Source organism: Musa acuminata, chromosome BXJ3-11 (genome assembly GCF_036884655.1).
Source record: "Musa acuminata AAA Group cultivar baxijiao chromosome BXJ3-11, Cavendish_Baxijiao_AAA, whole genome shotgun sequence".
Classification (NCBI taxonomy): domain Eukaryota; kingdom Viridiplantae; phylum Streptophyta; class Magnoliopsida; order Zingiberales; family Musaceae; genus Musa; species Musa acuminata.
The window spans coordinates 24,161,044-24,182,810 of NC_088359.1; the positions used below are offsets into that span (position 1 = coordinate 24,161,044).

The following is a 21,767-nucleotide window of genomic DNA, read 5'->3' on the forward strand; positions in this document are numbered from 1 at the left end:
TATATATATATATATATATAGTGTAATAGTGTATTATTAACTGCAGAAAGCTCCAATGGCAATAAAAACCATGATTTGCTCCAGAGAATAAAAGACGTAGCTTTTTCATGGATAATGCCAATGATGGATCAGAATGTGGAATGTTTGCTAGTATAATTTACCAGACAAACAACAACAGATACCTAAAAAAGAGAAAATGGAAGAGATAGCATTTTGGTTGTGATTCTCACTTGTAATTAGACCACTGTTGCTCAACCCTGGCACATAGTGGATTTATCAGACAACCATAGTTCCTGTTCTAGACGAAGGATGTGAAAAGAGGTGTGAGATTCTCCACTGAACGACCAATGATTAATTCCAAAGTATAAGAACAGTTGAACCATCCATTCATATCATGTCGAAGCACAGAAAGGAAAAAGCTTCCTTCTTGCAAATCAAAACAGCCCTTCATATTGTTCTTCCTACATATCAAAACTAATGAAGTACAAACATTCATCAATCATATCGTTAAAACAAGATAACAAGTGGTTTCACCGATAGAAGATAAAATGTTTGACAACAGAGATTAGTAGGCAAAACAAATGGCAGCAAGAAAATGCTCGACATTGTTGAAGATTCAGCTAAAAGTTTTTTCCTCCATGACAAAGATATCGAGGAACAACAAAATACATTATTGTTTCCGATGTTAGATGCTAATCTGTAAAATCGGATGTTAACCGCTCTTGGTTGCATAGGCAAAAGAAATAGCAGCAATACAAGTAGCAACAGTAGGATACAGCCAAGTCCACACTCCTCCACCCTTCTTCTCGGCCTCAGCAATGGCACCGCGCAAGACCTTGATCTCTCTGTCCATGTCCTCGGTCTTTGCCGCCTTGCTCTTGAGAGTCATCACGATGGCATCCAACTCCCTTTCACTGCCAATTTCCTGTCCAACACCATTCTCTTCACCTTCCCCCAAGCCATCGATAACATCTGAGTTATCCTTCAAGAGGAACAGGACCCTGATAAAGTTTTCATCAGCAGTTCTGGCCTTTGCCTCCATTTCCTCGACCACATGTAAGGTATTGTCCAGTTTCTCTTCCAGTGAAGCCTTTTCTTTATCCAATGAATAAAATTCCAGTTTCATATTCTTATTCTCCGCTATAAGGCAATCGAGTGATGCCTTAATTTCCGAGACCTCAACATGGGCATCATCCTTGCTCTTCTTTAGCTCCTCGATCTGCAGTCTTAGGCCATCGACTCCTGCCTTCTCGAGATCAAGGTCTCTCAAGGCTGATTCTTTCTCAGCTTGCAGCTGTAAATTGCACTCGGTGTTGGTCCTGCACAACTCTTGAAGCTCAGACACACTGGATAGAAGCTTCGCCACCTCCATCTGAAGATTAGCAATCTCCACCTTCTGCTCGGTTCTCAATCTGTGGATCTCATCCTTCTCCTCTTCAATCTTTTTCACCGTGTCCCTCAGACCATCAAGCTCCTTTACATGGTCCCTTTTTTGTGCCTCATTGTCAAGCTGCAGTCTTTCCTTCTCTTTCTCAAGAAAGCCAAGCTCTTTTGTTAACCTCTCTGTCTCCTTCCTAGCGGTAGCTTTCAACTTCTCCTCTTCGGCAAGCTTTACCTGGCTCAAATCTCTTTCCGAGATTGCTTGTTTCAGAGCCTTCTTGATATCATCCGTCTCTGCGGTGACGAAGTCCAAACGCTCATTGGTTCTCCTGAGAGCTTCCTCTGCCAAACTCAACTTCTCTTCCAATGCTATCCTTTGCTGCACGATGGCCCCGAGCTCAGAAACCCTCCCCCTCAGACCAGCAACCTCGGTCTCAAGAATAGTTTTTTCTTGCTCGAGCTCTTCCTTCTTGCAGTCAATGCTGTGAGCCCTTTCCTTAAGCCCAGCTATCTCCTTAACAAACTTTGTCTTGTCTTCCTCGAAGTCACGCTGCATGATCGCAATCTCCTCACTGAGAGCAATATTAGCTGCTTGAGAATTCTCCACCTTCTCCTGAGCCGTCTGAAGTGCCACTGACAGGACATCGAGATCCTTTTTGCACGCGTCCCTATCCTGGATTGCTTGCCGCAAATTTATCTCGATCTCACCCTTCTCGTCTCTAATCGACTGCAACTGGTCACTAGCGCTTCTCAGATATTCTTCCGTCGATTTAATCTTCTCCTCCAAGGTGGTGTTCTCATCTTCCAGCGATCGGACATAAGCCTTCCTCTGTTCGAGATCCGACTTCGTCCGATCGGCTTCCTCAACGACGGTGGCCACTCGCGCCTCAGCCTGACGTTTGTTTTCATCGAGATCCGCCACGGCGGAATCTCTCTCCAGGACAGCAACATCTAAAGCCTTCTTGAGGGCATCTTTCTCCTCGGAGACCGACTCCAACCGCTCCCGCGCAGTTACCAGAGCTGCCTCCGCCGCCGCCATCTCCGCGGCGACCTCGGAGAGGCGGGAGGCGACGACGAGGCCGGTGACGCGACGCTCGAGGTCGGAGGAGAGGGAGCTGTCGTGGGAGAGTTGGTGGAGGCTCGACCGGAGCGCGGTCACTTGCTCCCGCCGCTCCATCGTCTCCTTGAGGAGGAGCCGGTTCAGCTCCTTGAGGTTCTCCAACGTATCGGACGAGGGCTGTTTGGGCAGCGGCGCCGTCGCGGAGGTCTTCTTCCTGGCCATCGTCCCAGAACGAAGGGCCGGAGGAGGCTTAGGGTTTGAGGAAGGAAGGGGGCCGTTTTGGCCTTTATATGGCGTAAGAGGCCACGAAATGGGACGTTGGGAATCGGGGAGAGGAGGGTAGGTCTTGATAGGATGGGCTGTCGTATGGGAATCAGGGAAATGGTTAATCACGAATCAAAGCCTTCCTTCGTTTTGTTGCGACCCATGCGATGAGCCTTCTTTCATGGATCGTGTCCCGAACGAGACTGGCGAGGCCGCACAGAGAAAAAGGATGGGGCTGTTTCGAAATTTGAATGCGCGGGCGGAAACGAGCGGTGGCGATCATGCTGGGACGATCGGACGAACCGGACTAATTCATTGCTAGTGTACGTATAAGAAGTGTCAAAAGAGAATTTTGCATTACCCCCTTTCCTAAATTCCCAGTGTAGTTTATTTTTGAGTAGATGATTTCCCCTCATAATTATTTTTACTTGGGTTTGTTTTTTGAGTTGATAAAATATTCTTTTGATCATTTAAATTAATGACATGATGTGATTATTATAGAATAAAATTAGTAATTTTTTTTTATTAAATCGAACCTAGTCAAAATTTCTAAATTCCTAATTCAGCTTTTTTATCTTCCTTATTGCTATAATTTTCCTCCTAACTCTTTACCTCACCTGTTTTGTAGTGTTTGCTTCCTCTTTCTCCCTCCTCATTATAGTGCCTTTTTGTTTTCTCATTATCTTCTTATCTTAAAATACTTTTAAATATTATTAAAAACCTCAAAAAAATATAAAAAAAATTAAGTGAGCACTGCAATTATTATAAGTGGATGTGGAGACACAGGTTTACATATTTTAGATGAAGCTACAGATTGATTTTAATAAAGATTTAATTAGATTTTTTTATGATTGTAAGAAAATTAAATGTTAAATTTGACATGTTTTTGGATAGATTTTTGTGAACTCGTGCAGCAGTTCAGTTCTTTTTTAAGTGCAATGGGTGAACTTCGATTAAGCCATCTTAAGCTTTAATAATTATAATAGAACACGATCGTAAAGTGTGTTTCGCTAATTTTATGATTAATTTAGGATAGTTAATTATCGAATTTGATATGTTTTTGGATAAGTTTAATGACCAAAGTGTATCTTAGTTTATCTTCAAGTATAACGTGATCAAACTTCAAACTTTCACAATTATACTAAAACATAATTTCAACATGTATTTTATTAGAATTTCTTTTTATAATTAATTGTTTAATTTGATAGATGACCGCCGCCGCGGAAGGGGAGGAGGTGGCTGACGGGACGCGGCAGAGCGGGTTTTTGAGGACGGAGTGGAGGGATGGGCGGCTGATCTTGACAGAGGTGCGGCTCGATCGGCCGCAGGTCTTCCACCCGTGCCGAGAAGAGGGAGGGACGGCTCCGGTTGCACTTGATCGGATCGGAGGGCACGGTCGGGACAACCAATAAGAGGTATGCCAAGAAGCATTGGCGTACATATTGCTCCTGTTAAAAGCTTATTAGCTTCGGATGATTTGCACACAAATCATTCACCAAAACACATCTAATCGAAAAAAGACCAAAGACAAAAAAAAGATTTTGGAGGTGCGGGGAATCGAACCCCGTGCCTCTCGCATGCGAAGCGAGCGCTCTACCATATGAGCTACACCCCCGATGACTTTTTTACACATTCTTCATCAATTATAAAGGTATTATTAAAGGGGACATTATCATCCCATGGCACTCGCGTAACAGTGAATCCTCTCCCCCTGCTCGAGAGCAAACGAGTGTGCGCACACCGGGAACACGCTCACGACCGTCACCCGGTTGAGCTTCACCTCGGAATCGTCCTGTCGTATATCCTCCAACAAACTCAGCGCGCGGCCGGCGAGCCCGTTCTGGCAGTCCCCAGAGATCATCGCGGTCCAAGCAATGATGTTCTCGTCCGGCATCTCGGCGAAGAGATTCTTGGCAGCTGCAAAGGCTCCGACCCTCGTGTAACCGGCGATCAACGCGTTCCAGGAGGAGGGAAGTCTCACGGTCATTGCATCGAACAAGCAGCGATGAGCATCCACTAGCTTGCATCGAACAAGCGATATGAATGAAGTTATTATTCATGTTTAAAAATTAGATGATTAAAAATTAAATAAAAAAAAGGTGTCATGATCTATTATGTGATTATATTTTGTATCTTTTAAACAAAAAAAATCATAGGATAGTTGGTAATATATATAATAAAATATTTGTGTGGATTATTAGGAATGCCGAGATGAGTTATCAGAAAACCAAAAAAAAATATGGATAACTATTTATATGTAACTTCGATAAATATAAAACGACGAACAATGATTCAAGATAATATTAAAAATAGGAGAAGAGATGGAGAATAATATAAAAATCATAAATAAGAAATTAAATAATAGCTCGTAATATCTGTTCTGTGCAGAAGAAGTCGAAGCTTCCTTTTACTTTGGGCGTCTCTCTCCAGCTTTTCCAGGACTCGAAGCTGTTCCTCCTCCATCGAAGACTGCGACGGTGCAGTGTCCGAGGCAATTTCTTCTGCCCCTGCCCATGATTTCCATTGGGAACAAAAAGCCTTATATGCCTCTTCTTATGGCCTTGGCGGCCCCTCAGCTTTTGGCATTTGACATGCCAACCCCACCACCACCCTCTTGCCTCCTTCCAAAGCTCTCTCGCTCGCTTGCTCACAGAAGCTTCCTGGGTTGTCTTCTCTCTTCTCGCCCACCCCTCCTTTTGCCTTTATCCCTTTCTCCCTCCCTCCCTTTCTCTTTGAGTTGCAGATGTTTCTCCTACGAACTTGCACCGCCATTCAACTTCATTGCTGAGACCAATAAAGGCAACTGCTCTCTCTTCTTCTCTCCGATGACCCATAATAATTAAGATGGCTTTGAGTTGTTTTAGGGGCTTTTACGTACATATTCTTTCTGTGGTTTCAAATAACATATTTGATCCTTCAAATTTTAATATTACGTATATATATATATATATATATATATATATATATATATATATATATATATATGATTATTTTAATAGATACCTATAAACAATTCTGAAGATGCTTTCATCAAAATGTTAATGAAAAAGAGTAAAATACAATATAATATATATAATACGTTCGAAGAGTATTTTTTTTAGCTCTGAAGATATATGTACTAATATTTTAAATTATGTTAGCTAGTATTCTTCTAATGAAAAGAAAGAAAAGAAAGGGAAGAAGAGGATACTAACTACACAGAGTGTCTGACCCAGCTCAAAAGAAACACCTTCCAATCACGACTCGGTCTCCTGCTTTACATTTGCCGATACCACCACTTTGTTGTGTAGGTGCGATGAAGAGATATCTTGTAGGTCTGCATGGTTTTCTGGACCGTGACCGCTCATGCCTGTTTCCGCAGGTTATGGCCTGCAGTGATAGAATAGCACTGCCAAAGTGCCGCAGCATCTCCTAGGCGGCACACTCCAAATTATATATCCGGCGAGAGGATGCTGGGAAGAAGAGCACTCCGAAATCCAAAGGACCAGAAGCTCTCGCGATTGCACTCGGTTCCCAACACCTATAATATTGTTGAAATGGGACACTGTTGCAGTCACTCTTTTTGTTCCTTCTCTTCTCTTTGAAGCTTTGTTTCTTCTAAGAAATTAGCCCCTTGATTCCATAAATAGAAAACCTTGATGCATGAAAGCAAGCATGAGAGAAATAAGATCTATTCTGTATTGCATTGCATTGTCACAGTACACTTCCTTACAGGAGGAAGCATTCTATCTCTTTGAAGCTTTGTTTCTTCTAAGAAATTAGCCCCTTGATTCCATAAATAGAAAACCTTGATGCATGAAAGTAAGCATGAGAGAAATAAGATCTATTCTGTATTGCATTGCATTGTCACAGTACACTTCCTTACAGGAGGAAGCATTCTATCTCACCCACAAGAAACAGAAAGATAATGACGGACATAAATGTCATAACAGTATCTTTAACCATCATACAAGTACTCCACTTATAGCTAATCCAAGTTTAATGGTTAGGCAGACAACCCCATCTCGATCTCTTATTTAAAGGTGACATGGTTAATCTCTTCCAAGCGATCATAGGAAACCTCAGCCATAGGACCGGTTGCTTGCTTGGGGCACTGCACCACCCGCCATCATGGCATTAATCCTTTCCATGGGAAGAGAAGCTCTTCTCGGAGATGGCCTGTCGAGCTTCAATGATCCTTCGTACTGCTTCTCCCCGGGCCTCTCCATCGAGAGCACAGGCTTTCCCTCGTAAACATTTGCCATCGGATCGGAGCTGATGGCCGCGTCGATCACCGATGGTACAATCTGAAGCTGCTCACTCTTGCAGCATGGCTCTTCCTTGGGTCCAACGCACGCCGAGGTTGATCCGAGTTCCTGTAGACGCAGATCATCTGCCCAGATCATTCTCTTCTTCCCCAGAATGCTGTCGCTGATCGGATAAAACCCGTCGAGAGGCCCATCGACCTGTGATTGCAGATCGAGTTGGTCTCCACCACACAAGTGGAGATCTTGGAGCGAAGGGAAGCTCATGGGAGAACCCATTTCTTTGATGGCGCCCATATCGGCGACTCCTTGGTCCCCATGGCCTTTATAGCTTCCTGAAACCAAGCTTTCAGCTTCCAGTGTTTGGCATGCTCTCTCCAAGATACTCTGCATGTACTTCCCGTGCGCTTCGATCCTCAGCTGGAGGTGTTTCTGCACCTGTTCGAGTGTCAGTGTGAGAAGATGTGAGCTACGAGTACGTGTTTGGTGTCTAAGAGGGTAAGACGGCTTCTTGCCTCTAACTGCTCATGCAGTCGCCTATGGACTTCCATCTGCATCCGAATTGCTTCAGCGTGCACGTTCCTGCTACCATAATTTCAGATCCACAACCAAAACCATCTGCGGATTAAGTTTCAAGAAGATGGTGGTGACTTACTCGTTCATGTGACGACCCATCATTGCCGATGAAGAGGCTGCGTTTCTTTGTAGCTCGAGGGCAGCAGCTGGCACCAAGGTTGAAGCACCAGAGAAGAAGCATGAGGCAGAAAGAAAGATGTCGAAGAGATGCAAAGATACATAGCGTATATGCATACGGTTTGAGCATGAATGAGTCAGTAAAACTTGGGAAAACGAATGTTACTTCTCACCATTCTTAAAAGAATGATCATTGAGTTCCTTGTGGGGTTGCTTTCCCAGCCTGAACTTCTACAATTGCAAGCATCAACAGAAGATACATGAATGATGTTTGACAAGGAATTTGGACAAGGTCACGCAAAGCGATCAGCTTGAGGAAAACCTACCTGGAGATGGCTCTTGAGATGGTAGAGAGTAAGACCTTTGACACCCATAACTCTCATGATGGTTTTCGGTGTGGCCTCTGCAAAACCAAACACAGTTCATATCATTCACATATGACGGGGAGAGAGAGAGAGAGAGAGAGAGAGAAATTTGTGTGTACTGTCAGGTCCTCCGAGTTGAGTAACGGCGTCGACGAAGCGATCATGGAGCTCCACAGTCCACCGAAGCCGGGGCTTGGGATCGGTGGTGAGGACAAGGCCAGAGTCCCCTTGGACGCACATACCCCGATCATGTGAGCTCACAGTTGCCTTCTTGGACGGGAACATTCTTTCTTCTCTCTCTCTCTCTCTCTCTCTAATTTTCTATCTCCCCTTCTGTGTAGAATTGGGCTAGATTCAAGAACAAAAGCGTGGCATATATGGAGGAATAGGGTTCCGTTCCTGGAGAGATGGCCTGAGACACTCCCCCCTCTCCTCTCTCACTCTCTCCTCAGAAGCCATGGCTTATTGTTATTCTACTCCCTGCACAAAAGCCACCGACTCCAAGCCCCCCTTTGCCAAAAGACGTGTGCTAGTGGGGGAGAGATAGAGAGAGAGAGAGAGAGAGAGAATGACTTAATTAGGTCATTATTCTTCTCGTCACCACGGAGCCTTTCTCAAAACAAGGAACAGTGCAATCATATATTGGCCCCTGGAATGCAGCCCTACTACCCCCTCATAATTATGCTTGAGATCAATCAATCTCTGTCCCCCCTCCCCTTCCTTTCCTTCCGTACTAATTTAGATATCCCAAGCCATGCAAACATAATCAGAATATATTAACTCATGCTTCACCCACCTCGCAAAGAAAAGTTTTTTGGGTTAATCGTAAGATCCAGAACCATCTTCAAACAATCTCCTCATCAACTTTATTGCTTCTACCGGTCCGAGAGTTAGTCAAACTTGTGCATGTTGTGTGCATAAAAAAAGGTTACAATAGCCATATAATTGGTTAGAACACGATGCAAACATCCATGTCTACCACTTCCTTCCTACTTTACTCTCCAACATCTTTATCGGTCAAACCTTGCATTTCGTTCTGACTCTTCTCTCCAGCAAGCATGGATGCCATTCGTGTATGTAACTTTGTGGCTGCGTTGCATGCATCAAGAACAATCGAAGCAGGAAGTTTGAGCCGCCTCCCATGGTGTGTGTTGTTTGTAATTAGCCAGCACGATCATTGTGATTGCAAGCGATAGGATAGTTGAATAGCACACGAGACACAGAGAACAGCATCATTTCATGTATGGAGCTCTCCAGTGGATAGCCCATCGGTTGCTTAATTGGTGGAGCTGAAGATTTACTTAGACATAGATGTGTGTCACCGAAGCATTCCATCACCCCAAATCCATGCAAAATTTAAGATGTCAAACCCACCAAGTTGCAATAAAAGGTAGTCAGGAGGAGTGAGGACAACAAAAGGTTACTTCTTCCTCTTCCATCATTCCCTTTCTTTATCTTGATCCTAAAACCCATGCCACTTAAGTACATACACCACAAGGGAATAGATGCTTTCTTCTTTGACAATTCAACAGAGATTCTTCAGCAATTCTTGCAATATCTCTTAAAGACGTATTCTTTTGGTATTTAAGCATCAAAATATTCATGTAAGTACTATCCCTCATAATCTGATGACATCCAAAAATGTCAGTAGATTCAAACATTGTAAATTCAACTGTTTCCAAGGAACTTAAAATATGGAACTCAGAAACCCTAAATTTGAGTGGCAGAAGGCACAAAGATTGTGTTTCATTCTTGAAATACCAAGATTGTGACTTTGCTTGTGTCATATGGACGTATACTTTTCCTGGGTATTCTAAAAAAATAAAGTGCTGTTCAAAGCTAAGATTCTCAGAGGACAGGATTTCTGCACTCACCATCCTCACTTTGGCATCAAACATGTCCACCGGTTACTATCTAATGAAAGATTTTATTTCTCATATTTTTGCGATTTGGATGAGAAGGAGAAAAAGGTAAAACTGAACCAGTTAAGAGAACTTTCGACTCGATCGAACGAGTTGTCAAACTTGAGAGCAAACCACTACTTTCGATTCATCGAAAACCCTAATCCGTTAGTTAGGTCGACTAAATTTCTAGATGAATATGTATAGTATTCATCATGCATTATTCCTCGATTTCAGCAAGAAATACATTAACCAAATCATGGTTTAGGAAAGCTACAAACTCTCTCTCTCTCTCTCTCTCTCTCTCATTCCATCCAACACATTCGATCGGTCGACAAGGAAGCTTCGGCCTCTTTAGCAGCAAAAGATTCCTAATGAAATCCACGTGCAGTTGGAGCTGTCCCACTTAACCACATACTTTGCAAAGCAGTCTTTTAACCTTTAGTTCATCAAGCTCCAAATCATATCCACAAGCCATGTTAGCTTAGATCTCAAGCACACAGTTAGAGATGCTCTTTTGACTGATTCCTTGTCTAAGGAACCACTCTCTTTTTAGAAGCTTCACGCCATGACCTATACGTCTTCTAGGTAACCCTAGTTCTGTGTGAGGATGTGTCTTCCCGGCAAACCCCTAGCTTGGTTAAGTAGTAAACCGATAATAGCTATAGCTCATCTCCAAAATCACAATTTTGGTGTTCACAGTCTAAGCCACTGATAATAGCTATGGCTTTCTTAATTCGTATGACTGGAGCAATTTGATGAACTATATATGCAAGAATGTTGATGAAATGATATCTGTACCCCAAAAAAAAAAAAACAGTGAGATCACCAAAAAATTACAAGCATAATATGAATCTAGCCAGTTATGAACTCCAACAATTCAAAAAGATTCAAAACACTCACTAATTAAATATTAATGAAACCATAGTTTCAAGAACAAGTATCTTCGGATTCCTAGAGCCAATGATCCCAGGAGAATAACAAACTCTAGTATGAAAAAGTCTCTCTCAAAATTAGAGTTATATTGTTCTATAAGTGTCGTATGTATAGAGGGAAAGTAAAATGTGATGAAATAATTTTTGGATGCTTCTAGGTTTCTTTTTATGGTGTCTAGAGAGCGTGAGAGAAAAGGTGTGAATTTGGTGTAGGTAAAGAATTATCGAACCATGATAATCTTATGCCTTTTTTATATTTATTTATTTTCTTCCTTTCCAATAAAGAGATACCTCATAACCTTCTTTTTACGATCATTGTATTTTTTTGATGATGAGAAATTTTCGGATATGATGCTTTTGTTGTCAGCTGAAATGTATGTATGAGCTATTAGCTAGCATGCTTCTTCTAACTGCATTTGGCTTCTAATCTCTCAATGATCGATCCTTCCTTCTGCCAACTCGATGGTTTCATGATCAGTGGCCGATGAGACCATCCTCACTGGTACCTACTCAAGATCATCTTCCACCAATTCACCTTGAACTGCCCATGGCCTTGCAGTCATCAAAGAAGTGTGAACATTCATAAAACCAGCAGCCAATGATCCCTTTGTCATGGTCAGACAAACTAGCAAACACAGGAATAAACTAATCATTTTATTTTAACCTTTTTCCAAAGGCAATGCGAGCTTAATGATGATAATCCAATGGTCCAACTTCTTCTTCTTTTTTTTGGTACTTTACCTTTCATCTTTGAATTTTCTATCCCTACTACATAAGCATTCTTTATAGGCAGCTAGCAGCTAAGCTATATGTAAAAAAAAGGAGACATCAAGTTCAGGTGACTCAGACTCAAGTGTTGGATCTACTTCTTGGGCACAAGACCTCACTTGCAGCAGCTTCTCCCTACCACCTTAGCACATTTGGTAGTGCTATGGTGCTATAGCTTTGCTTTTTTTTGCTGTGGTAAAGTCTGTGTACTGATGGGCCTGCAAGCATAGTGATGCCCAAATGCAATGTACATATGATCCATGTAAGTTGGATCACCATTTGGGCTCTGGAAAACTGCTACATGTGGTTAATAATAATCTAAGGCATACTCCATTTTATCCTGTTACCTATGGATGCATTTCATTTCAGAGCAAGCATCCCTTAATATGTATGCAATTAAATTCATTTCATTTGTGACCATAGCTCTGATGCCACTGCCAAGAAGAAAGAAAGAAAGAAAGAAAGAAAGTTTTCGAGTTTAAATTACTGATATAAGTAAATTTTTTACCTTTTGTCATCATACACTCTTAACTACTTGGCAGAGTATTAATTAGGTTTTATCACGATTTGAATTTGGATTAGGGTTCTAAGTAAGAAGAGAAAGTTCTCAATCAATTAGGATTTGTTCCAATAATAAATAAACCATGAGTCTCGTCGTAAGAGAAAAATATATAGATGAAGATAGGAGTTGAAAGAGGAGTTCTCTAGTAAGAAAATATACGTCTCGTGTGAGCTTTGAGTTTAAGTCCAGGAAAAGTGATTCTTAATATTTGATTTTTATCATATAGTGAATCAACAGAGCAGCCAGCCATCACAGTAACCCAACCTTCTTCTAACTATTTCCTCAAGATTACAGAGTTCACATACTTCTCCAAAAACAATCATTATTTTGATTATTATTCTAATAATATTTATCTTGAAATATATTTTTGGCACAGCTATATATTTTGTGGGAAAGAGGAAGAATGTAAACCAAGAATATGTTTCATTAGCTATATATATATATATATATATATATATATATATATATATATATATATATATATTCTCAGTTCCTTCTTTGATTTTTGACCATTGACCATCAATTCCTTTGATACCGAAAAAGCTAAATGATAGTGAAGCTTCTCCTCTCTTGATCCCTTGTCTTCTCACAACAAGTAACGATCGAGCTTGCTGTTCACAGAGGTTGGCCTCACCGTGCTTTGACTCGATAGGCCTTCAAACAAGAAGCCATCAGCCGTCTCCGAACTCATCGCGGAATTGGTGGTGAGCTCTTGAAGAAATGCATCGCTGTAGTTGCTGCTAACGCTAAATGCTGTCTCCGAATACTGATATCGCTGCTGCTGCTGCTGCTGCTGCGGTCGGTAGTGTTGCTCCGGGAACACCGTCACCGTCTCGCGAACCGGATCGCTGGAACTGCGACCAAAGGTGACGACCGGCCCACCGCCGCGCCGATAACCCGAGGAATAGGGACCGGACGGGACGCCGGTGAACTGCTGCACCATCGCCCGGAAATTGGCGGTGTCGGTGTTCAGCATGGTGACGGGGGCCCTTCTGGAGGCCCTCGGCCGCCGCCGGGACGATGGCCTCGCCACGCGGCCGCCGCTGCTAGCCGACCAGTCGATGGTAAGGTCGGATGCGGCCGTGAAGGCCGTCGGCTCCGACAACGAAGCGAACACCGCCGGGCTTCCGGTCGCGTCACTGGTTGCCATGGACAGTCGAAGCGAGGCAAGCAAGGAGTAGGCAAACGGGCAGCGGCGGCGTGTTTATATAGCTGCAGCGAAAGATTGCAGTGACCAAGGCTGACCGAGATGCTATGACAGCCATCTATTTAATTCAGCGGACGGTCCTGATGACGCCGCGCCGATGGTGGTGGAGCGCGCGGGGACAAAGGCGCAGGTTCGAGGAAGCATCCCTTCTTCTTGGGGTGGCGATTGCAGGGACATGATTGGGTAGGGTGCGGTGGCTATGACTCGTGCTGGCTGGCTTGGGATGCGTAAACATGTGCGATGCCGTCTCGGTTCAGCCAACCCTTCTCCTTCCCCTCGTTGACACGCCATGCTAAACCTGTGGCCCTGTTTGATGAATAGCGACTTTGATGCTACGGCTGCACTGCGATCGCGTCAGTCAACGGTTGACCGATTTAATTCCCACGTCGAACCACACCGAAGCTACTGCAATGTTGTTGATGCTCCAACGTTCAAGCAAAGATCCCACCAACTTGTTTTGATTGGTCCATTCGGAGCAATTCCTTCTACCTTAAAATCTCGAATTTATGGAGCAAATTTGGAACAGGAACTCGCATGATTGATCTCCTCCTTGTTACAGCAGCTCATCATCCTTGTGTTAAGCACATGTAGCCCATGCCGACCGATCTATCCAAGAATAACAGGACTTCCTCTGTTTCCCTATAAATGTGGAATCAGACCATGTCCATAATTCACAGACGCTGAAGATATTTTATGAAACGGGTTGATATTAGTGATCCTGAACGAGTTAATTCTTCAACGCCGCACCCATCCATCCGATCGAATTAGTCGTGAAAGTAACGCGGCAGGACGTGTGATGTTACCTTTGCTAGATTTCCCACCAACCTCGTTCGACAAGCAGTGCGTTGCCGGGTCGTCATTCATACTAATCTGGCCCGAAATCAATGATCTCATGCGAGTAATGGTGTCCTTTCCTTAACAGGGATTGTATTTGACTCGACCTAAACTACAGACACGTGCTGCCAAGAACACAGTTTATTTTGGCCTAATCTCGATTACTATGCATGCAGAACAAGAGTAACTCTTCATCTTATGACAGGGCCCGCTTCAGCAGCCTCTCCTCAGGCACATGCACCGGCGCCGGAGACCGTGGCAATGCCCACCGTTGAAGCCCTCGGTCTGGCAGACATGGGCGCAGTTGGTGTCGGAGAAGCATAGCCCCCGGAAGGAGCGGCTCGCGTACCTGCACACTCTTGCTTCCACTCCCGGCATCATCAGCTCTGCGACCAGTTTTCATTTCCAGATGTACGTTATTACCATCGTCATCTTCATAGCTAATCAGGACCAGATCATAATGGATGAAGCTGAAACATTCATCATAAAAGATTTGAACATGCACATCACTATCCAGACAGCACTACTTACGAGAGGCAGAGAAAAGCAGAAACATGAGGAGAGCACATGCTGTTGCCTTCACCTCCATCTTGCTTCCAACTCCCAACTTAAGCAGCTAACGACGCTGATGGCGCGGGGAGTATATACACGCACGAACATGTGAACAGTCGAAGCCAGCTCACGTTGTCGGAATGCATGCATCGGGGTGGCGAGACATGCAGGGCACTACGTAGCAGCCTCTGCTGTCCACACGTATGTATGCACCTCGTTCACGCCGATCCCAATGCCAAGTGCCGACTCCTGCGCACACCATGTCATCCTTCACCAACTCCCAGTCTCAAGTTCTCACTCGTGTTCTCATCGTTGGAAATGTTATCGGGTCGGATCCAGAAACGCTTTTGAACCCATGAAGGACGCCCCTAAAAGATACTCGAAGGGATGCATAGCGTCCATCAAATTCACATGTTATAAGAATAATAACAAAATCGATTTCCCGCCCACAAAAATGACTGGGCAGCTGCAAGAAAGGTTAAATTTACTCGTAATAATATGCCAGGGTAGCATTGACAATTACACTTTGTGCGAGTCAGAAGATCTCAAGTAGATAAAAAGCATAGTCCATAAGCAACAGCAATATGATAATTTAGCGTACCTAGAGACTGGTCATTCCAATTCTACCTCTTAGCCACTAAGCTCACAAGTCCATCGTGGTACACTAACTCATGTCATAAGGAAGACTCCACATAGTCAAAGTTCAAGGCACCGAGGGTGGTCTTTAAGAGACATTTATAAATGTTGAGCACCAAAATGAACAGTCCAGCAGTAAACCATAGTCTGCTGCTGTAAAGGAAAGATGGATGGAAAACTGAAGTGAAGCACTGAAAATATTGTCCCTACACAAAAGGCAAAAAAGACGGAACCACGAGTGATTATTGCACGGGTGGAGTGTTGCAAGAACCTGCATGCGCAACCAAGGCTTCAGAAACTTGGAACCATTTGTAATCCAAAAATCCTCAATGCTTAGCATCTTCTTCCTCGCAGAACTTGGAGTATTGCTCCGAGTCCATCAGCGAATTCAACTCGCCAGTGTCACCCATGTTAACCTTTACAATCCAGCCATTCTCGTATGGGCTCGCATTAACCTGAGTCAAGTTACCAAAGACAAATGACCATCTCACTGGTTTTATCGAACCCTCAAAGGAGAAACAGCTTTAGCGCAGACAAGTATACGGACATTGTCAATTTCAAGACACGAATATTAACAAACATATACACATGCTTTTGGATATGTAGGGGGACAGCAACAAGTAAACAATAACCAAAATTCTAACTTTTAGAATATTGCAAGCAAACAAATGGCAAGACGTGTCTTCGATGGTATGACATCAGAATTGTGCAATTCACAAGAAAAGATGGTAGGAAATCATTTTGATTTAGTCATATACTCCAATCATCTGCATGTTCACCTCAGGGATTGGAATATCAAAGACAATATATGTTGCACTTACAGGATGACATGCAAAATAGATGAGTTTGGGAGAATGCAACCAAAAGCTGCTCTATAACAGCAGATGTCAAAGTGAAAGCAAATAAACACACATCTAGAGCTGAAGTTGGTGGACCGACAAATTAAAAACTGATAACTATTTCTTGATGAGATGAAACACATTGTTAGCAGTGCCCATCAAGTAGCGATATCATTTCATGAAATACCAACAAGTTCGGCGAGCTTTGACACAGAATTGAACTTGCGATGAGACTTGCGCCCTGATTTAATACCCTTTTAAATCTGAATAGTTTAGTTACTTTGTATCTAAATTAGCAATCACCAAAGCAAATCAGTCTCTCCTGACCTTATGTTTCATGAAGAAATTTCAAGGAGCCCACACTTGGTATACACATTCTTTTTCCATCCATTTTGCTATATCACCATCATCTTTAAATAATCAAATGTGATAAATGTTAACGTACAACTAGGTGGGTTATATTCTTCCTGCAGAGATGAGAAAAATGACTATCTACAAAAAAGCCTTGGGCCTTTCTTTTAACACGACACATTGGATCCAAGACATCCAACTTCACCTTATCTCCCTTTTTTTTCTTTTATTTCAAAGTGCTGATATATTATCGAAGCATTCCTTCCTCTTCCTTGGAATGCCATGTGGAAATGTTTTAAGTATTTAGACTCAGTGCCGCAATACTGACCTAAATGGGTCAAAAGGATTTCTTACTTCAGTTACTAGATTCCAGCTCTAAAAATTGGGTACCCAAGTAAATATTGCAAGGAAGAATAGATAGATGGCCTGTGGACTCTGCCGCTGATGGGCAGATTGGCACAAGTCATCATGAATCCATCCCTTCCTCAAGAGAACCACTTTATAATCTACTCTGTTTTTTAGGACCAACCACATGAAACACTTTGGCCTTCATGATGCAGGGAGCCACTCAAATCATCTTCTGAAATCTAGAAATAGTGCCATTGTTGTTGAAAAACATATAGAAACAGAAAAAAGTTTGGAAGAGGTCCATCCCCAAGAGATGGAGCCATTGGAGGAGTATAAATTAGTATGCTCTTTTTGGTGTATGATAGATAAAAGAACAAAGAGCTAGAGACCTGTCAAATAGGACAAATAACAAGGTTAGAGTAATTTCCTAGGCCTGAACTGTCACACTGGTGTGTTGTACTCACAGAGATAAGGGTGTGCGAATGAGAGTGACAAGGCTGGAGAAGGCATGCTCGGGAGGAAAGGATGCAACCAAATATCCTTCAAAAGCAGGATAGGATGACCATCACCCACAACAAAGATAGAGATAAGCCCCAAGGCTGCTTTGATAAATATATTGCCTCAGATGGGGGAGAAGGTTCTCCTTGCCGAGGTGAGCAGACTAGACCCCTCATGCTTGACTGTGTGACCATGATTGCTTTCCACCATTATTTTCAAAGATGAAAAGATTGAAGTACACAAATATTAATCACTCCAAGCTCGCCCTACCCTTTGGATTTGCAAACGATGGAACATTTGTTAACGGACCATAAACCAGTCCATATTCTTATGATCACCAGAGCTATTGCATAGACTAATTTACACATTTATTACCTCTGAAAAATATTATTTGCACAAGATTTCCTAGATTGAATCTAAATAGAGGCAAGAAGGATGTGTGTGTATATATATATGCATAGAAAGAGAGTATTGTTTTGAACCCATCACATATCAGAGAATTGGGAAGTTATTTGTTACTCGTGCAAAGAGGCATCAAATTATGAAAATTGAAATCTAAGTTTAATAAAAATAAGTGCCAAATCTATAATTAAGAAGATCAAAATGAGCAGCAAATTGCTTCCTGTACAAGGAAAACAACACCAAACATTTTCTACCAGTTACATATCCAAGACGATTTGCGTCTTGAGATTAAGTCGTCATTTTCTACCAAGCATCAAGTCATCTGCCTCATCCATAGCCAAGCATAGATCGACACTCTCTGCCATTGTTGATAATGGCACAATTTGATACAAGTCTGTAGATATTTAACCAACCTAAGCTATTTTAATAATGACAGCATTTAGCAGCTTCCGATACCTAAATCTGCTAAGACTGTTCAGCAATGGTGATTACTTTGAATGACTATTCTTCATTTATTACTAAGAGAACCATGCATATAAGCTAAAACAAGAAACAGTCTTGAAAACCTAACAGCAAGGCTAGTGTTTTTGATGCTTGCATTTTCTGTAAATGGCTAAAAAAATAATGTGACAACTGGGAGAAACTCTATTTCTTAAATAAAATAGTGGTAGAAAACAAGTAATTTGAAAACTCACCAAACCAGGAGAACCTGTTAGCTCAGAATTAACTTCAACCACCTCTCCAGAGACAGGAGAATTGACATCACTGGTTGCCTTGACACTCTCAACTGCACCAAAACCCTTTCCCTGTGCTACAGTTGTGCCGACTTCTGGCAATTCAACATACACAACGTCGCCTAAGTGATCCTGGAAGGAAAAACCATAAAGAACTCGGTAAAAGTCAAACGTAGAAATTGTATACACATACATAAAACTGAAAAACATCAAAATAACCATGTCTACAGGAATTTTTTTTTAATCTGTTGAAATGAAAAGGACACCATCACAGTATTGCGCTCCTAATCAAAATGTCGAGTTGAAAAGCTAGATAGTTATATCTCGGCCAGGAGCTGCCATGTTGTTAAGACAATTAATCACCAGATACCAGAAAATGAAACTATTTTAAAAACAAACAAAAAAATCACCTGAGCATGGTCAGTTATTCCTATCGTTGCAGAAGATCCATCAACTTTAATCCACTCATGAGTGTCGGAATATTTCAAATCCTTAATAACTGTACAGAAAATGATCAAGTTACGATTAGCTTGCTATACTTCCGGGGATATTCATTAGTAATACCAAAAGATACTGATGAAACTTCAAAATCTAGATATCTTTAACTCAGCATTCCATGCCTCTGCACTATGAAGTTATGCAATATGAATTGCTTTACGTCCTAGCGAGGGAGATAGGATCTGAAGCGTCAGCAAATGTTATACTAGGAAACCATGATGAAGTAAGGGGCAGAGTAAGGGTTCTAATAATCTTTGCATTGGTCCATCAGTCCAATTTACTAGGACTCTTAGATTCAGATCAACTTGATGCTTCTCGATCTACGAACTCCAACATCGAAAACAACCGTGGCAACTGCACTGCCACCATAAGCCAGTTGTCCTAATCCCTTCTGCTCATCCTTTTCACAACCCGCACTGCGGGAAATGGCAAGAACAATTAACCAACGCACAAGAGGCCAAATCATCCATCACATCACCATCACCCCTGGGATATATATCAGCCAACACCGACAAAATAAAAACGCTCAAATCGAGTGGCAACGAAGAATATAGAACAAACGAAAACATCATGAAACTATCATCGAATATAACCACAACCCTAACGTCACCGGAATATATCTCAGTTTTGCAGGTACGCGATGATCCAATCATCAACAAAAACAACGAGAAGCATCGAACAAAAACCGTCAAGAGAAATCCGACCATTCGCATAGAAAACAACAGATAGAAACGGGACCACGCATATTCACCATCCGCACAGAAGATCTTTCCACCCACAAACCCGAAAAATCCCAAAATTCAGTAAAGTGCATGAAGATTACAGACTTACCAGTGGAGAAGCCTCTGTGGAAGACAGAGATCCTCAGGTAGGAGGCGACTCTCGAAGCCCACAGCACCCTGTACGCCATGTTCAAACCCAGCACCTCTCTCACTCCCTCTCTGTCTCCTTATTCGTACTCGCTTTGCTCCCGACCTAACCGGACCACTTGGAGCTTAACATGTGGAACAATGACGTGTTGAAATCAAAATGAAAGTTAACTAATCATTAAAGGCCATTTAAATCTGATATGATCCTTTTTAACGAATGCTCATTTTGACCCGTATCCTATAGTCACGCGCTGATGTGGACCGTCATCTCAATGGCATCCATGAACCGAATTGGGGGGCATCAGATTTAGCTTTATCCAACCAAACTTAATATCGTCATGACTCGCTTGTCTTCCCATGCGGTTTTGTTTTGACAAGGACGACATGAGCTGTCTCACCAAACCCGAGTTGAGTTGAGTTAGGTTTTGTGAGTGATGGACGCACTTGGGTCACATTAACGGCCCTTCCGATGACACGTGTTATGTACCTTAGCTTCATTCATGTGCTTTGCACGTGATTAATTTGGAAAAGGGAGGATAAAAATAAAACCAATGGATGCGCAAAACGACAAATCACAAACATAACAACATGTTATGATAGATAACTCAATTAAACATGTTTTTGTGCTCATAAAAATATTGACACATAGACACCGACTTGATTTAAAAAAATATAATGTGTCATTTGCTGCATCAACGCAAATTAAAACAAAAATATTCATCGAATTATAAAATATTTATATTATATCTCTGGTAGGGATGCTAATAGTAAAGAATTCACATATATGCCATGTGTAAGCGAAAAATTATGATGTAAAAAGTCATGTGTTACTTGATGAATAGTTTTGTACATTTATACAAGTTAAGGGGGAGCTTAATTATTAAGATGATTACTTTTGAATCTCATGATTGAAGATTATGATATAAGAAAGATACAATAGGTAAATATATCAAGATTATACCTAATCAATCATTTTATGTCATATGTGTTCTTGTGAATGATTCTCTAATATGTATCGAAATGATTGAGCATTAATGTCAAAAGTAATATGAGTGGAACATGAGTAAATAGGCTTATAGTAGGCTTCATGGTTTTATAATCATGTAAATGTAAGTTGTATAGAATCATCATACGAAAGTAAAATTATCCAAAAACAAACCATATTAGGTAGTTATTTTGAAAGTTTTCTAGTTTTGTAGAGTAATGCAAAGTGTCAGTCAACACAATACCTAAGAGCTATCTAAATGACGCATAGTTAGATGAGCCTTTAGGGTAGTATCTAGGGTTGGTTTATTGTTTTGTTCTATAGCAATATCATATGAGTACTTATTGAGATTTTTGATCGCGATAGACTATCTTAGACCATTTGTTTCATGTTGTGAAATCTATGATTGTAATTTACATAGCCTATTAAGTGTTTATTGAAATATCTACTCGTAAGATTCTAAGTTAAATGTTTCTTCTAACCCATCTTTTTTTTATATGTCTTTAAGATATCATGAGAGGTTTTGGAGAGATTAATCCTTTATAAATAGACACACAAGGATGCCATGTGACTTAGACGAAATCAACTTAGTCCATTATAGATGGTTTCAGAGTAGGACAAGCATATTTAAAAATACTTAGCATACAAATATAAGGAACATAGCGAGGCTACGTCAAGAGCATACAACATGTATAATAGTTTGAGAGAACGAGAGTAAAAATATATGGAAAGGAGTCACTTAGAGGAGTAGACATCCAATATTGACATTTAGAGAATGACCAACCATTCACACGAGAGGCACCACAAGTGAGTTGGGTATAATGCATAGTATGCAAAAATTA

The 21,767-nt window shown here is 41.8% G+C and overlaps 4 protein-coding genes and 1 non-coding gene across 6 annotated transcripts; all 5 read right to left on the reverse strand.

Moving 5' to 3' along the window:
- Positions 1 to 528: 528 nt before the first annotated feature.
- Positions 529 to 2,682, reverse strand: LOC135652858 (uncharacterized). The gene has a single exon (XM_065174162.1). It carries the CDS (start codon positions 2,660 to 2,662, stop codon positions 713 to 715), a length of 1,950 nt encoding a protein of 649 aa, XP_065030234.1. The 5' UTR covers positions 2,663 to 2,682; the 3' UTR covers positions 529 to 712.
- A 1,564-nt stretch (positions 2,683 to 4,246) lies between these two features.
- On the reverse strand, positions 4,247 to 4,319 carry TRNAA-CGC (transfer RNA alanine (anticodon CGC)). The gene has a single exon. It is a non-coding gene; the product is annotated as a tRNA-Ala (tRNA).
- Positions 4,320 to 6,512: 2,193 nt separating this feature from the next.
- On the reverse strand, positions 6,513 to 8,505 carry LOC135653408 (myb family transcription factor IPN2-like). Of its 2 annotated transcripts, none has more exons than XM_065175355.1 (6): positions 8,126 to 8,505; positions 7,968 to 8,044; positions 7,815 to 7,872; positions 7,604 to 7,670; positions 7,464 to 7,530; positions 6,513 to 7,386 (listed from the first exon to the last, which is right to left on the reverse strand). In XM_065175355.1, exons 1-6 carry the CDS (start codon positions 8,289 to 8,291, stop codon positions 6,766 to 6,768), a joined length of 1,056 nt encoding a protein of 351 aa, XP_065031427.1. In that variant the 5' UTR covers positions 8,292 to 8,505; the 3' UTR covers positions 6,513 to 6,765. The 2 variants fall into 2 exon arrangements, with proteins under 2 accessions (XP_065031427.1, XP_065031428.1); XM_065175356.1 differs by having other exon boundaries at positions 6,634 to 7,380.
- Positions 8,506 to 12,421: 3,916 nt separating this feature from the next.
- LOC103971402 (VQ motif-containing protein 22) lies at positions 12,422 to 13,384 on the reverse strand. The gene has a single exon (XM_009385416.3). The coding sequence runs from the start codon at positions 13,320 to 13,322 to the stop codon at positions 12,759 to 12,761; it is 564 nt and encodes a 187-aa protein (XP_009383691.1). The 5' UTR covers positions 13,323 to 13,384; the 3' UTR covers positions 12,422 to 12,758.
- Positions 13,385 to 15,483: 2,099 nt separating this feature from the next.
- Positions 15,484 to 20,066, reverse strand: LOC135652769 (glycine cleavage system H protein 2, mitochondrial-like). The gene is made up of 4 exons (XM_065173997.1): positions 19,903 to 20,066; positions 18,984 to 19,072; positions 18,535 to 18,705; positions 15,484 to 15,856 (listed from the first exon to the last, which is right to left on the reverse strand). The coding sequence occupies exons 1-4, from the start codon at positions 19,979 to 19,981 to the stop codon at positions 15,728 to 15,730; spliced, it is 468 nt and encodes a 155-aa protein (XP_065030069.1). The 5' UTR covers positions 19,982 to 20,066; the 3' UTR covers positions 15,484 to 15,727.
- Between the last annotated feature and the right edge of the window lie 1,701 nt (positions 20,067 to 21,767).

Coding starts and splice junctions, on each gene's coding strand:
- LOC135652858 (XM_065174162.1), bottom strand. CDS start 2,662: ATGGCCAGGAAGAAGACCTCCGCGACGGCGCCGCTGCCCAAACAGCCC.
- LOC135653408 (XM_065175355.1), bottom strand. CDS start 8,291: ATGTTCCCGTCCAAGAAGGCAACTGTGAGCTCACATGATCGGGGTATG. Junction 8,045..8,125: donor TCAACTCGGAGGACCTGACA/GTACACACAAAT, acceptor TTGGTTTTGCAG/AGGCCACACCGAAAACCATC. Junction 7,531..7,603: donor ATGGGTCGTCACATGAACGA/GTAAGTCACCAC, acceptor TTATGGTAGCAG/GAACGTGCACGCTGAAGCAA.
- LOC103971402 (XM_009385416.3), bottom strand. CDS start 13,322: ATGGCAACCAGTGACGCGACCGGAAGCCCGGCGGTGTTCGCTTCGTTG.
- LOC135652769 (XM_065173997.1), bottom strand. CDS start 19,981: ATGGCGTACAGGGTGCTGTGGGCTTCGAGAGTCGCCTCCTACCTGAGG. Junction 18,706..18,983: donor GAATAACTGACCATGCTCAG/GTGATTTTTTTG, acceptor TTTTCCTTCCAG/GATCACTTAGGCGACGTTGT. Junction 15,857..18,534: donor TAACAGGTTCTCCTGGTTTG/GTGAGTTTTCAA, acceptor AACTTGACTCAG/GTTAATGCGAGCCCATACGA.